The sequence below is a fragment of the Oncorhynchus tshawytscha genome, linkage group LG08 (assembly GCF_018296145.1).
Source record: "Oncorhynchus tshawytscha isolate Ot180627B linkage group LG08, Otsh_v2.0, whole genome shotgun sequence".
Lineage (NCBI taxonomy): Eukaryota > Metazoa > Chordata > Actinopteri > Salmoniformes > Salmonidae > Oncorhynchus > Oncorhynchus tshawytscha.
In genome coordinates this window covers 81,659,877-81,674,956 of record NC_056436.1, presented here as the reverse complement: position 1 = coordinate 81,674,956, position 15,080 = coordinate 81,659,877, and the positions used below count along the sequence as shown (strand labels likewise).

Sequence of the window (15,080 nt, the reverse complement as noted above, 5' to 3'; positions counted from 1 at the left end):
GGGATTCGAACCAGCTACCTTTCCGTTACTGGCCCAATGCTCTTAACCGCTAGGCTACCTAGATTAGTTGTTGTCTTGTTTAGGTTAAGCTGCATTTAAGCACAGGTGATCTGCAGGCCACCAAACTCAACTTTCTCCCTGGCATTGAGAACATCCCATAATACCTATTTCAACATGCAGTTGAGATTCTTATCACATGTGGTGATGATAAGTGGAACTCAGGGAATGAACCAAGGAGACCCAGAGAACTGGATTCATAGAATCGGAATTCAGAATTCTATTCATTCTAAATTCTATAGTCTATTCATTCTGATTCTATGACTGGCTGGTCTTACCTTGATGCGGAGGGACTGATGGATATCCCCTGCTAGCTGTCCTTTCCACCATTGTAACTCCCTTTCCATCTTTCCCATTCAGAGAAGGCCACAAGGATGAAGTTCAGCCCTGCAGACAAACAGCAATGTGGGCTAAGTCAAGAGACATCCTGGCTGTATGCCGCATGTTATGGTTGTTGGTGTCTGATCACAACTCTTAAAACATCTATTTTATAAGAGAGAGGAAGCTCCAGCAAAGCAACAAATGTGTTGATTTCTAGGAAGAAAAAAAACATTTCATCTTTTCGATTAACTTGCACTATGAAGTAATAGCAAATCAAATTCTAGAGGTGAGTGGGTTATGTGGGGTGACATGCTGCCTTTGATATTCATTAAGCAATCACTTTGAAAATCGGTTGCAGATAAAGATCAGCATTTGATCAAATAAAACACACCAAACAGCCTTCCGAAATGTTTACAAAGCAAAATTCTGGAAAACTACTCAAAATAGTTGGCTGCTCTTTTGTAAGCTTAGACATGTCACTGGCACTGCATAGCCCTTGATCATGACTCTCAGTTCCACTACATTATGCAGGAAGGGGGGGGGTGTTGTTAAAAGCCGTGACGCCCCGTCTGAACATTAACACGCATCGCTTGCTGTACGGTTCTGGAAGCATAAGGATCGTATTTTTCATATCTGCACCTATAAAGGTGTGTATTAATTTAACATTTAAAAAATGTATAATATATTTAAAAATATATATTAAATTGATACACACCTTTACAGGGTTATGGTTCCCACACGGTCATATTTCCATGTTACAGCGCTTGTTTACGGAAGACAGAGTGGACTACCTGTGCTAAATAGCTATCTGCATCTCCGAAACCTGTTTGTAAACGGCAGACGCCACAAACTTGTCACTGAAAAACACTGTTGGCTGCAACTGTGTTAAAATCCGTGTACACCAAGTGTGTATTTAGCGTTTGTTAAATTATTTTGATGTGATATAAAAGTATAGGGATTTATGTTTCTAGAACCGTACCGCAATTGATTTACGTTTAGATGCAGTTTTAACTGTTTTGGCTGTCAGAGCCAATTCACCCTTTAAACAGAGTATGTAAGGTACTTGGACTAAGGAGTAACGTTAGACTCCTTTAGTACAATATTGGACTATGGGGGAATGCAGTGCAGTACCATGCATGTGGGTGTGATTTAAATGACCCCCTGCAGTGGAAAAAACGAAATGGGAATTATAGTGCTAGGTTAACAAAGTAACTTTTTGTTGTAGGCCTAACAACAAATTGCTACTTTGTCACAAATCTGCTTAGGAGAAAAAACAATACGTTGATAATGGGAAAATTTGTCAAGACTGTCATTCAGCGGTGTCAACACCACGAGACGGTTTTTTTAACAGAAAAGTGGACCGGTCTTTCGTTTCTAATACTCTTTAATTTATAGGCCTTTACCTCAAACTTGACAAAGATCGCACGTGACTATTGACCGCATTAAATCCATGACACACACATTTAATCAACTTTTAAATTCGCGACATTTCCATGATCGCATGTGCCGCTCACCCTTTCCGACAGGAATACCCTCAGACCTCTTTGTTTCACTCCGACATCCTGAATGAGTGAATTCCTCTTTGGGAAGTTGTGTGTTATCCTCGGTACCGGCGAAAAGCGACGACGGTTTCAGTTCTTCAGGTGACAAAGTAACAATGCTTCAGAACAGTTTCATTCCGCTGTTTTCTAGTCTGTTTACACTTTTCCAACGATTTTTCCACGACCGTCTCTTTCTAACGAGTTCCCGTTCAACAAAGTGGTTGGCTGCCCCAGCTGCTGTTGGGGTCGGTAAGGAGCTCGTGAACCTGCGTACGCGAAACACCGAGTGTGAGATGGGAAATGTAGTCCAAAAACCCCGTGGCTAAAATGGGATAACTACGGCAATAACTCTTTCTCTAATTGATTTCAATCAAACTGAACATGTCTCTCCCAGATATGAACAACTTAACAAAAGCTGGCATTTTAAAAACGGATAGTAGCGTAGATGATTAAATAAAGTTTTATTGCAAATCACTTTATCAACTTTCTCTAGGTACGTTTGTAAAAAAAAAAAACGTTTTCCTTTAGCACATTGTAAAATTTACTATAATATGATTTATAACACAAAATAAACTATTTTTATTAACATGTAACACTAACAGTGCATTCTCATGTAATTTAGACAGAGAGGGTTAGTTGCATGTAGGAACATCTCCTTATTCCTGAATATAAACAGCACCAAAAATTATTGAATGTGAAAATAAAATCCTTTCCCTCATTTCCCTCCACCATTAACAATCCAATAAGCCATAACATGCAATGCAATTATGTTCATAAACAATAAGCAATGAGTATTAGCTGGGCAACAGACGACTCCTGGAGCCACCTGGTGTCAATATAGGGAAAAGCTTTTTCAATAATATGCAAAGATAATACAGTAGGCCTATTAAAATGTTCTCTAAAAAAGTGAATTGTATCATTGACCCAAACTGAGTATAAATAGGCTGAGCTATGATTTCAATGATGACAGACAGAATTTTCTACCCAAATGGGCAAGGAAGCAAAACTTGTGCCATTGTAGTTCAACCCATCAGGATGAAGGTGATGAATCCTCATTAGCTTTCCTGTCCACTTCGTTCAGATACTCCTGGTCTGCATAGATCAGGAACCCGGTAAACAGACTATCTGTCCAGAACGGGTCATAGAACAGCCCATTCTGTTCAGAGTAGAAGATCTGCAGCCAAACCTGGTCCTGACGCTCTAACCGGAGAATCGTGGAACCGGACGCCACATCGTGGTTCCCAGTGTTGGCGTCAAACGTCTTGATTTTGTACTGCCCGTTGTGCACCAACCCGATCGCCAAGTGCTTATTGGCCAATGTGATGTCATAAGTGAAGTAGTAGACTCCAGGGACAGAGCAGACAAACTTCCCAGTTGTGGCATTGTAGTGGTTCCCTTCGTTGAGTAGAATACGTTTGAACCGGATTGGGAGACGCTCTTTGGGGTAACTCTTGGTCATGGCAACAGAGAAGGCGGAGCGGGCTGAGTTGGTGCCGCAGTTACAGCCCCCAGGAGCCCCTGTCTCACCTGCGTCCCCCGTCTCCCCCTTGGTGCCCCCCAGCCCGGCCAGACCTGGGGCCCCACGCGCGCCCTTCAGCCCTCGGGGTCCATGCTTGCCCACCACGCCCTCACGACCTTTAACCCCGGGTTTACCTGGGTTCCCAGACCTCCCCTGTTCACCTAAAGATCAGAAAGAGACAGACAGGTCATGGCTATTTTACATTGATATACGTATTTACACCAGACAGCTCACAATACAGTGTACTGCATTGTAACACAACATTATAGCTAACACAGGAAGCAATAAAGGACTTTAAGATTGGTAAAGTGGTTACTGTGACCAGAAACTTTGCCTGAGACATAAAGACTCATGTTAGCTCCCAAATGTAATGCCTCTAGGCTTCAGCTCAGTGGGCTAACAGGTAATGCCTATATTGTAGGCTTCAGCTCAGTGGACTAACTAACTCAGCCTTGAGTTGTACTACAGTACTCGGTTTCAGGCCCAGGCCAGGCTACTACCTGGATGCTTCCATTATGCTTCTTACCTCTGTCACCCCTCTCTCCATCATGCTTACCTCTGTCACCCCTCTCCCCCTTCTTTCCATCCTCCCCATCCAGGCCATCCTTCCCTGGGGTACCCATGGGACCCATAGTCCCTGGAGATCCGGGGCCCCCTGGGTTGCCACCTGGCCCCTGAGGGCCGGGTAGACTACATACCAGCTGGGAGGAATGGATGGTGATGTTGTGGCCCTTCTTGTACAAGGGGTGTGTAGTCTGGAACTGGGACTGGGGGGTAGTGACAGTGATGGATAGTAAACACACCATCAGAGACAGCTGGAGCATGGTAGTAGCTGAAAAGATAAGGGAGGCTTTTAGGAATCATCAGTTGGAAAGTTGTTGTTGTAGAGATCATCAGAACCGACGCATTACACAGCTTGCTTATAGCTCAAACACACCGCTGTCATCAGCCAGAGGTACGCTGACTAAAACTGAGATTTCATAAACATTTTCGAGGCAGTGTGCCGTTAAGGCTATGTTAACTGACGTGCATTCAAATTATGTCTACAAATCAAAACACGGAGTAAATATTGCTGAAAAATACAGTTAAACAACAAAAGTATGTTAGCTGTGTCTTGATCAAATTTGCATATCATTGCTGTTCAACTATAAAACAAAGTGTTGTGCGTAATGGAGAGTTTCTCTCGACCTCACACATGATGCCATCGTTAGGGAACATCTTTCACACATGATGCCATCGTTAGGGAACATCTCTCCACACACGATGCCATCGTTAGGGAACATCTCTCACACATGATGCCATCGTTAGGGAACATCTCTCCACACACGATGCCATCGTTAGGGAACATCTCTCACACATGATGCCATCGTTAGGGAACATCTCTCCACACATGATGCCATCGTTAGGGAACATCTCTCACACATGATGCCATCGTTAGGGAACATGCTGAAATAATAGAGAAAACATGTAGGCTACTCACCAACTGAAGAGATAAACTTGACAAATAGCAGCATTTTTATGCGTTGCCCAACCCTTTCAGTTCCACAGAACGGAAGCACAACCTTACCGCCTACATAATACTCCAATGTCGGGTCGAAATACCATCTTTGACGTACAGTATTGTAAAGAAATCCTGTGCGTATTTGAACCCCAAACGCAAAACATGAACATCCTCCCCGTTGCAGCAATATCTCTCTCTCTCTCTCTCTCTCTGCCAATAAATACTTTCACCATGAGGTAATTCATTTCAACAAACTCAACAACCTTACCCTCTGACAACCCCAGTAATGTCAATAAATAATGTAAGCGAAGTCTAAGATGAAAGCTGAATGTATTGGTTTTGCGTCTTTTTTCCCCCACCAGTTATGTGAAATTTCAACTGACAGTTGTGCCAAGGGGCCAACTTGCATTAGGGGATGTTTTGATAGGCGGTATACCGTCAATTTCACAGGTTATCACCATAAACGGAGAAATCGTAAAACAAACATCATACAAGGCAGCCCCATGCAAGAGTGAGTTGAATTAAGTAGAAGTGCACTATTTAGGATGACCAGATGTGTCCCGACACCGTGCCAAGAACCGGAGAAAACCCATCAAGAACTCACAGCTGGAAGAAAAGGTTGGAAGCACTGTATGCAATGCTTCACAGAATACATGCATGCCGAACTAAAACACGTGCTAAAGTTGTGATTGAGCCCTCTCAATAACGCGCATGCAAAGAACCAGTTACTGTAGAACTCTTCTAGAGAGATGGGGACCGTTGACATTTATTGTGGTTCGTGAATCGGATGATTATGCATGTAGAGGAGTCCTGTTTTAGGTTTCACTGATCAGACAAGCACAAACCCGTGTTCTAAACTGATTTGCCTAGTTAAATAAAAAGGTTACATTAAAACATTCAACTTTAAAAAAAAATGTAAATACCAGACATTGGTATTTTAGGGCGGTGCGCAATCGGCCCAGCGTCATCCGGGTTTGGGAGGGGTAGGCCAACGTTGTAAATAAGAATTGACTTGCCTAGTTATTAAATAAATAAATGGGCCTAACAGCAACCATTTGTCTGCAGTGCTTGGTACTTCTTAGGTGCCAGAAGTGTTACTGTCTCTCTCTCTGTCTCTCTCTCTGTCTCTGTCTCTCTCTCTCTAGCCAACTTATTTTCTTTATGCAGCTCTACATCACCCTTTACTTTCAGTGATATGATGAGTCTTCCTTATTTTTCAGTGCATACTGAGAAAATAATTCACAAAGCAAATGGGAATACAATTTGGTTTTCTAACAAATGTCTTTATTCCACCAAATGTCTGAGATAACCAAGAGAAGTCAGGCTGTTTATTGAATATACGGTCCTTTGAAAGTTCATTCTATATTTACAAATATGAAAGAAAACAACATTTGTACCACATTAATAGACTTAATAATATAAACTGACTACAATGATCTTCTGAGGAATAGTAGACTTGAGGGGTAAACATGAAATGAAGAGAGATGGTTGGCTCCAGGTTAAGAGGAGACAATGGGGGGTACAGGGCTGGGATGAGAGGGTAGAGGAGGAGATGGTAGAGGGTAGAGGGCTGGGAGGAGAGGGTAGAGGGCTGAGAGGAGAGGGTAGTACAGAGGGTGAGAGGAGAGGGTAGGGGAGGGGAGGAGATGGTAGAGGGTGGGAGGGCTGGGAGGGAGAGGGTAGGGGTAGGGGTACAGGGCTGGGATGAGAGGGTAGAGGAGGAGATGGTAGAGGGTAGGACAGAGGGTGAGAGGGTAGGGGAGGGGAGGAGATGGTAGAGGGTAGAGGGCTGGGAGGAGAGGGTAGGGTAGAGGGTGAGAGCAGAGGGTAGGGGGTACAGGGCTGGGATGAGAGGGTAGAGGAGGAGATGGTAGATGGTAGAGGGCTGGGAGGAGAGGGTAGAGGAGGAGATGGTAGAGGGTAGAGGGCTGGGAGGAGAGGGTAGGGCAGAGGGTGAGAGGAGAGGGTAGGGGAGGAGATGGTAGAGGGTAGAGGGCTGGGAGGAGAGGGTAGGGTAGAGGGTGAGAGGAGAGGGTAGGGGGTACAGGGCTGGGATGAGAGGGTGGAGGGTATACTGTAGGTAGGGGCGAGCATAGAGTATGGGGTTGTCCCTATCACTGTCCCAGCTCCAGGAAGTTGGCCATGGGGTCGTCTTCCCTGGAGCGTTTCATCCTGAAGGCCTCCATATCCTCCTCCGTGGGCTCCTTGATCTCCTGCAGGCTGTTGTACTTCCTCTTCCTCTCATCCACCTTCATCATCTCCTCTACCTGCTTCAGATGCACGTCCTCTGTAGTCAGAGCCTGCGGAGAGAGAGAGGGGGGACCGAGTGAGGCGCGAGCGAGGGGGGCGAGTGAGAGAGGGGGGAGCGAGCGAGAGCAGGAGAGAAAGCCAAGGAGAGGGGGCGGGAGGGAGGGTGGGGGAGGGTGGGAGAGAGAGTAGGAGAGAAAGCCAGGGAGAGAAAGGGAGGGAGGGATGGACGGTGAGCGCGAGAGAGAGAGGGAGAGGGTGAGCGAGAGAGAGAGGGAGAGGGTGAGCGAGAGAGAGCGAGAGAGGGAGGGTGAGCGCTCACCCTTCCTCTCTATCACTCAGCCGGGAGAGAGAGAGAGCCAGGGAGAGAGAGAGAGCCGGGGAGAGAGAGAAAGCACAAGGGAGCCGGGGAGAGAGAGAAAGCACAAGGGAGCCGGGGAGAGAGAGAAAGCACAAGGGCCGGGGAGAGAGAAAGAGGGAGCCGGGGGAGGGAGCCGAGAGAGGAGAGAGAGAAAGCACGAGAGAGCCGGGGAGAGAGAGAAAGCGAGAGAGCCGGGGAGAGAGAGAAAGTGAGAGAGCCGGGGAGAGAGAGAAAGCGAGAGAGCCAGGGGGGAGAGAGAGAGAGAGAAGCGAGAGAGCCGGGGAGAGAGAGAAAGCGAGAGAGCCAGGGGAGAGAGAAAGCGAGAGAGCCGGGGAGAGAGAGAGAAAGCCAGGGAGAGAGAGCCAGGAGAGAGAGAGAAAGAGAGAGCCAGGGAGAGAGAGAAAGCACGAGGGAGCCAGGGAGAGAGAGAAAGCACGAGGGAGCCGGGGAGAGAGAGAAAGCGAGAGAGCCAGGGAGAGAGAGAGAAAGCGAGAGCCGGGGAGAGAGGGAAAGCACGAGGGAGCCGGGAGAGAGAGAAAGCGAGAGAGCCGGGGAGAGCGAGAGAAAGCAAGACACCCGGGAGAGCAAGAGAAAGCGAGAGCCAGGGAGAGAGAGAAAGCGAGAGAGCCGGGGAGAGAGAGAAAGCGAGAGAGCCGGGGAGAGCGAGAGAAAGCAAGACACCCGGGAGAGCAAGAGAAAGCGAGACAGCCGGGGTGAGAGAGGGGAGTGGTTTTGGGTGAGATATAGTCAGGTAGGAGTACACGCAGAGGCCAAGGGGTCTGACTACCTAATATAATGTTCATTAACACATGGGCAAGCACACAAGTCAAAGTTCACCTGGTTCAGTTTCTGTTTCTTCTTCTCCTCCTCAGATTCGCTGCTGTCTGAGCCGTGCTTCTTCTTCTTCTTCTTCTTCTGCTTCTTCTTCTTCTGCTTCTTCTTCTTCCGCTTCTTCTTCTTCTTCTTCTGCTTCTTCTTCTGCTTCTTCTTCTTCTTCTTCTGCTTCTTCTTCTTCCGCTTCTTCTTCTGCTTCTTCTTCTTCTTCTGCTTCTTCTTCTTCTACTTCTTCTTTCGCTTCTTCTTCTACTTCTTCTTTCGCTTCTTCTTCTTCTGCTTCTTCTTCTTCTTCTTCCGCTTCTTCTTCTACTTCTTCTTCTGCTTCTTCTCTTTTAGCTTCTCCCTGTGAATCTCTAGTAGTCTTTAGCTCCTCCTCCTGCTCCAGTCCCTCCTCAAACGGAACACAGGTTGAGGAGCTCTATAGGGGGAGTAGTTTTGATGCCAGCCTCTCCGGTGCAGTAGCTCATTTTGACCATGGAGTGGCAGCACTTGAAGTCCCAGCAGCTTTCTCTCCTGCATGACCCCCAGATACACTGCAAGGCAAAAAAATAAAAAAATAAAACCATTTTAAGTATGCTTATCTGAATAGATGCTACTGTACAGTATTAATACGGTCCTTTACTCAATATTTTTTTAGACTTGGAAAAGTTTCTTGCAGACTCAAATTGTTATTGTAAAACACCAGCACTGTGCTCCTCCACGAGGGGGCTGCTCTCCAAAGGTTCCTGTCTAACCGGAGACCGTTCTGACTGTGCTCATCTCTACGGGGTTAGTCGGTTCTGGACGCCTCACCGCGTGGTTCTGGATGAGTACGTCCTCTTCGTATTTGGAGTGTGCCACAGCCTTCTCCGGTCCCTTCAGCACGGCACCGTGACGACTGTACTCCACGTAGTCCTCAGTCTGGGCCAGCAGCAGCCCTCTGGGAGGGACGTCCAGCTGCTCCTCACCCCCGTACTGAGACACAGAACATAACACACAGGAATAACAGTTATTCAACAGGACCCTCAACCAACAAGAATGAAACAGTTATACCATTAACTAATGTATGACAGGGTTGGGGGGGGGTCAAATTTAATTTGAAATTCCAATTCAATTATTTTATTCACTCATGAAGTGAATAATCTACATTGTTGAAATTAAAATATAATTCAATCTTTAAGTTGTAGATTTGGAATATAAATTAGACTTGTTTGGCCTGTTTAGGTTCGAATATTAAAAACATTTAATCTTTGGAATTGAAATGCAATATTTGTACATTTCCCAGTTAAAGTAATTAATGAAATGGACTGCAGGATTTGTTTTGAATGATTTCAACTTGTATTTCTATATTTCTAGTATGGCTAGGCTGTCTAAACAGTGAGTGAACAGAGAGGGAATTGAATTTGTGGAATTGTTTGGGATAATATTGAATTGGGAATTGAATTCTTGGAATTTTACCTAACGCTGGAATTGAGAGATTGAATTCATAGACTGACCTGGAATTAGAAGGGAATTAAATAACATTTTACAGGATGAGGGAACTGAATTGGTGGAATTAATCCAAACCCTGCTGTGAGGAACTTGAGTTCATGTTTATTACATTGATGACACTTTTACGGGCTACACAACTTTCTACATGCAGTTTATTTACATTGAAAATGTGAATTGAAATCTTTGGTCTCTAATGACAAAAAATGAGGCTGGTGAGGATGGAGTGCAGTGTATTTATTCTGTGCCTTATCCAGGATCGTCTTCTTCTGTTTGTCCTTGAAAACCTCCTTCTTGACCTTGAAGGACTGGTGCAGCAGCTCCAGCTTGGTGGGGTCGGCCTGGAGGTGCACCTCAGAGCCCTTATCATTGGCCTCCCACACAAAGACTGGAGAGGTGGAGGAGATGACATGTGTTTACTTCCATACAATCCCTTTCCTATTCTAACTATGAAGAATATTGGCATTAGGATGCCAGCTCTATGGATACCATTTTATGAGCCTAAAACATGGGTAGAAGTTGGGATATACCACTAATTCTCCTGGGAGATATTGAAAGAAATTAACAAAGATGGTATGAAGATATGTAGAAACTGGTTGTCCAATAGAATTCCCAGATCACACTTGTAGGCGATGTCATGGTGACGTTAGCTAGCTAAGGTCATGCGCAGAAACACATCATATTGGGTCTAACGGTCGTGTCGCACTGAACTGCGCCGTCAAAATAAGGCACTACTTCGATATTAAAAAAGTGTTATTGACGAAAATGAAAACGTGTCCGTTTGTCACTTTCACGAGTTGGGAGTAAAAACATGTTCAGATACTTAAAGGGATACTTTGGGATTTTGGCAAAGAAGCGCTTTATCAGATGAACATGTGGAAGTTGCAACTGTTAACTAGCGTTGACTGGAAATCTATGGGAACAGCTAGCATGATGCTAGTTAGCATTGGCTCTCAAAAACTAACTCTAGACTTCCTTCATAGTGGACACAGAGACATAAAATAGTATCCACGTGTTCATCTGACTGGGGAAGTAGATAAAGGGCTTCAATGCCAAAATCCTGATGTATTTTTATTTATTTATTTTACCTTTATTTAACCAGGCAAGTCAGTTAAGAACAAATTCTTATTTTCAATGACGGCCTAGGAACAGTGGGTTAACTGCCTGTTCAGGGGCAGAATGACAGATTTGTACCTTGTCAGCTTGGGGGTTTGAGCTTGCAACCTTCCGGTTACTAGTCCAACACTCTAACCACTAGGCTACCCTGCCGCCCCTATCACTAAGACATTGTCTCAAATCAAGGTTGTGCCTTTAAAAATCAAGAAAATGAACAATTAAGGAAGAATCTTACATTTCTCAAACCCTGGTCTGGTCTGTCGAGTATGCTTTCCAAGCGTTCCCGGAAGTCTTGTGATATTGAGTCTCTGTGTTGAGAAAGTCTGTGATATGAATCAGAAAGAAACCCCAGTTGGGTTGTGGGCAGGAAAGAGAAACTGTGTCTGGGCCATGGTGTCTCCAGAGAACCCCTCACTGACAAATAAACACGATGGAGGAGGACAAACATTTAGGAACACAGGCGATCTCAGTGACGGCAAAACACTCTCTCTCACACACACACACACACAGTCACAAAGACACAGCGAAAGAAAAGATAAGCACTGTCACGTCAGCATTCATGTATACAGTGATTTGGAACATGTAAATTACAAAATCATAACATGTGGTTTAATTTTTTTAAATTAAAAAAAAAATTAACCAGGAAGGGCTCATTGAGATTTAAAATCTATTTTTCAAGAGCGTCCTGGCCAAGATAGGCAGCACCAAGTCATTACAAAAATTTGACAAACAACATGAAAAACTACAAGTAATCTAGTAAAAACCATATAATTCACAAGAGTATAACAAAATCAAAAACAGCAAATTAAAAACACTGACAGGTCAGGGAATCAGTTTCAAAGTCATTCATCAGGGATTTAAAAACACCAATCGGGACAAGTTCTTCCAGTTTAAAAGTATTTTGTAAGGTGTTCCAAGACGATGGCGCAGAGTACATAAAAGCCCTTTTACCAAATTCAGTTCGGACATTTGGAACAGTTAGCAGGATAAAGTCCAGCGAACGAAGAGAGTACTCACCACATTTCTGAACAATAAAAATGCCCAAATAAAAAGGTAGTAAACCCAAAATGTCTTTGTAAATAAAAGTATACCTGTGCTTGAGCCTACGAGTGACTAGAGAAGGCCAGCCAACCCTGGTATACAAAGTGCAGTGGTGCGTAAGGGTTTTGCAGTTTAAAATAAATCTCAAAATGCCATGGTAAAGGGTGTCAATTGATCTCAAACACTGAGCGGAAGCATTCATATCTAAAATATCCCCATAGTCTAGTAAAGGCATAAATGTAGCTGATACTAGTCTCCTTCTGGCTTCAAAAGAAAAACAGGCCTTATTCCTAAAATAAAATCCCAATTTCAGCTTCAATTTTTTTGTAAATTGTTGAATATGCAATTTAAAAGAGGCCGTCATCAATTAAAATTCCAAGATATTTATATGCGGTTACAACCTCAATCTCCTTGCCCTGACAGGTAGTTATAGGTGAAAGGTTCAGAGGTCTATTTCTTGCTTTAGAAAACACCATTAGTTTAGTTTTGTCAGTATTGAGGATAAGCTTCAATTGACACAAGGTATGTTGAACAGTATAAAAAGCAGTTTGCAAGTTCTGGAAAGCTTTTTTTTAGAGACGAGGCACAACAGTAAATAACAGTATCATCAGCATAAAAATGAAGTTGCGCATTTTGGACATTTTTGTCTAAATCATTTATATAAATAGTGAATAAGAGAGGACCAAGTACAGAGCCTTGGGGCACACCATTAAAGACAGACAATTTAACAGACATAAGCCCATCAAATTGAGTGCACTGAGTTCTATCAGACAGATAGTTAGCAAACCATGCAACTGCATGCTCTGAAAGACCTACACTCGACAATCTCTACCTTAGTATAGCATGATCAACGGTATCAAAAGCCTTAGAGAGATCAATAAAAATTGAGACACAGTGCTGTTTTTGTCAAGGGCTTCAGTGATATAATTTAAAACCTTCATGGCTACTGTAATTGTGCTATGCTTCTTCCTGAAGCCCGATTGGTACATTGATAAAATAGAGTTAGTAAATAAAAACTCTTTTAGCTGTTCACTCACAAGGGTTTCAAGTATTTTCACCAGGGTTGACAACTTTGAGATTGGCCTATAATTATTTGAAAGAGTTGGATCTCCCCCCTTTAAAAGTGGTAGGACAAATGCTGATTTCCAGAATTTCATTACATTCCAGGGTTAGATTGAACAGATATGTAAGTGGTTCATCTATGAAATCAGCTGCCAGATTTAAAAAGCAGGGATCCAAAAGATCAGGACCTGCAGGCTTTCTCTGATCTAAGGATTTCAGTGCTTTATGTACCTCCTGCACTGAGAATGGCAAAAAGCTAAACGTTTGACCAGCTCTCACTGGTTCATCCACACAGGGTTGTACAGAGACAGAGGACACTGAATCAAACAGCCTACCAGATGATGCAAAGTGCTCATTGAAACAATTCAGCATCTCAGTTGTGTCATTTACAGCAACAGAGTCCTTCAAAACACATGACGGTAATTCGTTAACATTACTGTTACCAGACATGGCAGGGTCTACAATCAATCACGGACTACAGGAAGAAACCCAGCCCAGTCACGGACCAGGATGTCTTGCTCCCAGGCAGACTAAATAACTTTTTGCCCGCTTTGAGGACAATACAGTGCCACTGACACGGCCTGCAACGGAATCATGCGGTCTCTCCTTCACTGCAGCCGAAGTGAGTAAGACATTTAAACGTGTTAACCCTCGCAAGGCTGCAGGCCCAGACGGCATCCCCAGCCGCGCCCTCAGAGCATGCGCAGACCAGCTGGCCGGTGTGTTTACGGACATATTCAACCAATCCCTATACCAGTCTGCTGTTCCCACATGCTTCAAGAGGGCCACCATTGTTCCTGTTCCCAAGAAAGCTAAGGTAACTGAGCTAAACGACTACCGCCCGTAGCACTCACATCCGTCATCATGAAGTGCTTTGAGAGACTAGTCAAGGACCATATCACCTCCACCCTACCTGACACCCTTGACCCACTCCAATTTGCTTACCGCCCAAATAGGTCCACAGACGATGCAATCTCAACCACACTGCACACTGCCCTAACCCATCTGGACAAGAGGAATACCTATGTGAGAATGCTGTTCATCGACTACAGCTCGGCATTCAACACCATAGTACCCTCCAAGCTCGTCATCAAGCTCGAGACCCTGGGTCTCGACCCCGCCCTGTGCAACTGGGTACTGGACTTCCTGACGGGCCGCCCCCAGGTGGTGAGGGTAGGCAACAACATCTCCTCCCCGCTGATCCTCAACACTGGGGCCCCACAAGGGTGCGTTCTGAGCCCCTCCTGTACTCCCTGTTCACCCACGACTGCGTGGCCATGCACGCCTCCAACTCAATCATCAAGTTTGCGGACGACACAACAGTGGTAGGCTTGATTACCAACAACGACGAGACGGCCTACAGGGAGGAGGTGAGGGCCCTCGGAGTGTGGTGTCAGGAAAATAACCTCACACTCAACGTCAACAAAACTAAGGAGATGATTGTGGACTTCAGGAAACAGCAGAGGAACACCCCCATCCACATCGATGGAACAGTAGTGGAGAGGGTAGCAAGTTTTAAGTTCCTCGGCATACACATCACAGACAAACTGAATTGGTCCACTCACACAGACAGCATCGTGAGGAAGGCGCAGCAGCGCTCTTCAACCTCAGGAGGCTGAAGAAATTCGGCTTGTCACCAAAAGCACTCACAAACTTCTACAGATGCTCAATCGAGAGCATCCTGGCGGGCTGTATCACCGCCTGGTATGGCAACTGCACCGCCCTCAACCGTAAGGCTCTCCAGAGGGTAGTGAGGTCTGCACAACGCATCACCGGGGGCAAACTACCTGCCCTCCAGGACACCTACACCACCCGATGCTACAGGAAGGCCATAAAGATCATCAAGGACATCAACCACCCGAGCCACTGCCTGTTCACCCCGCTGTCATCCAGAAGGCGAGGTCAGTACAGGTGCATCAAAGCTGGGACCGAGAGACTGAAAAACAGCTTCTATCTCAAGGCCATCAGACTGTTAAACAGCCACCACTAACATTGAGTGGCTACTGCCAA

At 45.0% G+C, this 15,080-nt stretch overlaps 3 protein-coding genes across 5 annotated transcripts in view; all 3 read right to left on the bottom strand.

Annotated features, from left to right (window-relative positions):
• LOC112255878 (cyclin-J) overlaps nt 1-2,243 on the bottom strand; it is a 28,726-nt gene extending 26,483 nt beyond the window's left edge. Inside the window, exons 1-2 of the mRNA XM_024428717.2 lie at nt 1,893-2,243; nt 336-444 (exon numbers count right to left, since the gene is read on the bottom strand). Of these exons, the coding sequence (XP_024284485.1) occupies nt 336-413 (78 nt within the window). The 5' untranslated portion in view covers nt 414-444; nt 1,893-2,243. The remainder of the gene's footprint in view (nt 1-335; nt 445-1,892) is intronic.
• A 118-nt stretch (nt 2,244-2,361) lies between these two features.
• Nucleotides 2,362-5,236, bottom strand: c1qtnf2 (C1q and TNF related 2). Of its 3 annotated transcripts, none has more exons than XM_024428718.2 (3): nt 4,919-5,236; nt 3,965-4,270; nt 2,362-3,599 (listed from the first exon to the last, which is right to left on the bottom strand). In XM_024428718.2, the coding sequence occupies exons 1-3, from the start codon at nt 4,950-4,952 to the stop codon at nt 2,950-2,952; spliced, it is 990 nt and encodes a 329-aa protein (XP_024284486.1). In that variant the 5' UTR covers nt 4,953-5,236; the 3' UTR covers nt 2,362-2,949. The 3 variants fall into 3 exon arrangements, with proteins under 3 accessions (XP_024284486.1, XP_024284487.1, XP_024284488.1); XM_024428719.2 differs by having other exon boundaries at nt 3,995-4,270; nt 4,919-5,228; XM_024428720.2 differs by lacking the exon at nt 4,919-5,236 and adding an exon at nt 4,627-4,882.
• A 1,673-nt stretch (nt 5,237-6,909) lies between these two features.
• On the bottom strand, nt 6,910-11,302 carry LOC112256999 (pre-mRNA-splicing factor SLU7-like; the record flags this gene model as incomplete). Its single annotated transcript, XM_042326330.1, is given in 7 exon segments — nt 6,910-7,239; nt 8,385-8,483; nt 8,695-8,811; nt 8,813-8,917; nt 9,177-9,338; nt 10,100-10,239; nt 11,203-11,302. Coding segments are annotated over 7 exon segments (909 nt in total), but the record flags the coding sequence as incomplete, so codon positions are not given.
• Between the last annotated feature and the right edge of the window lie 3,778 nt (nt 11,303-15,080).

What these genes read in the sequence shown, in the direction of transcription:
- c1qtnf2 (XM_024428718.2), bottom strand. Translation starts at nt 4,952, where the DNA reads ATGCTGCTATTTGTCAAGTTTATCTCTTCAGTTG. An exon ending in CAAGTTTATCTCTTCAGTTG is followed by an intron (nt 4,271 to 4,918) that starts GTGAGTAGCCTA and finishes TTATCTTTTCAG; the next exon opens with CTACTACCATGCTCCAGCTG. An exon ending in TGGAGAGAGGGGTGACAGAG is followed by an intron (nt 3,600 to 3,964) that starts GTAAGAAGCATA and finishes TCTGATCTTTAG; the next exon opens with GTGAACAGGGGAGGTCTGGG.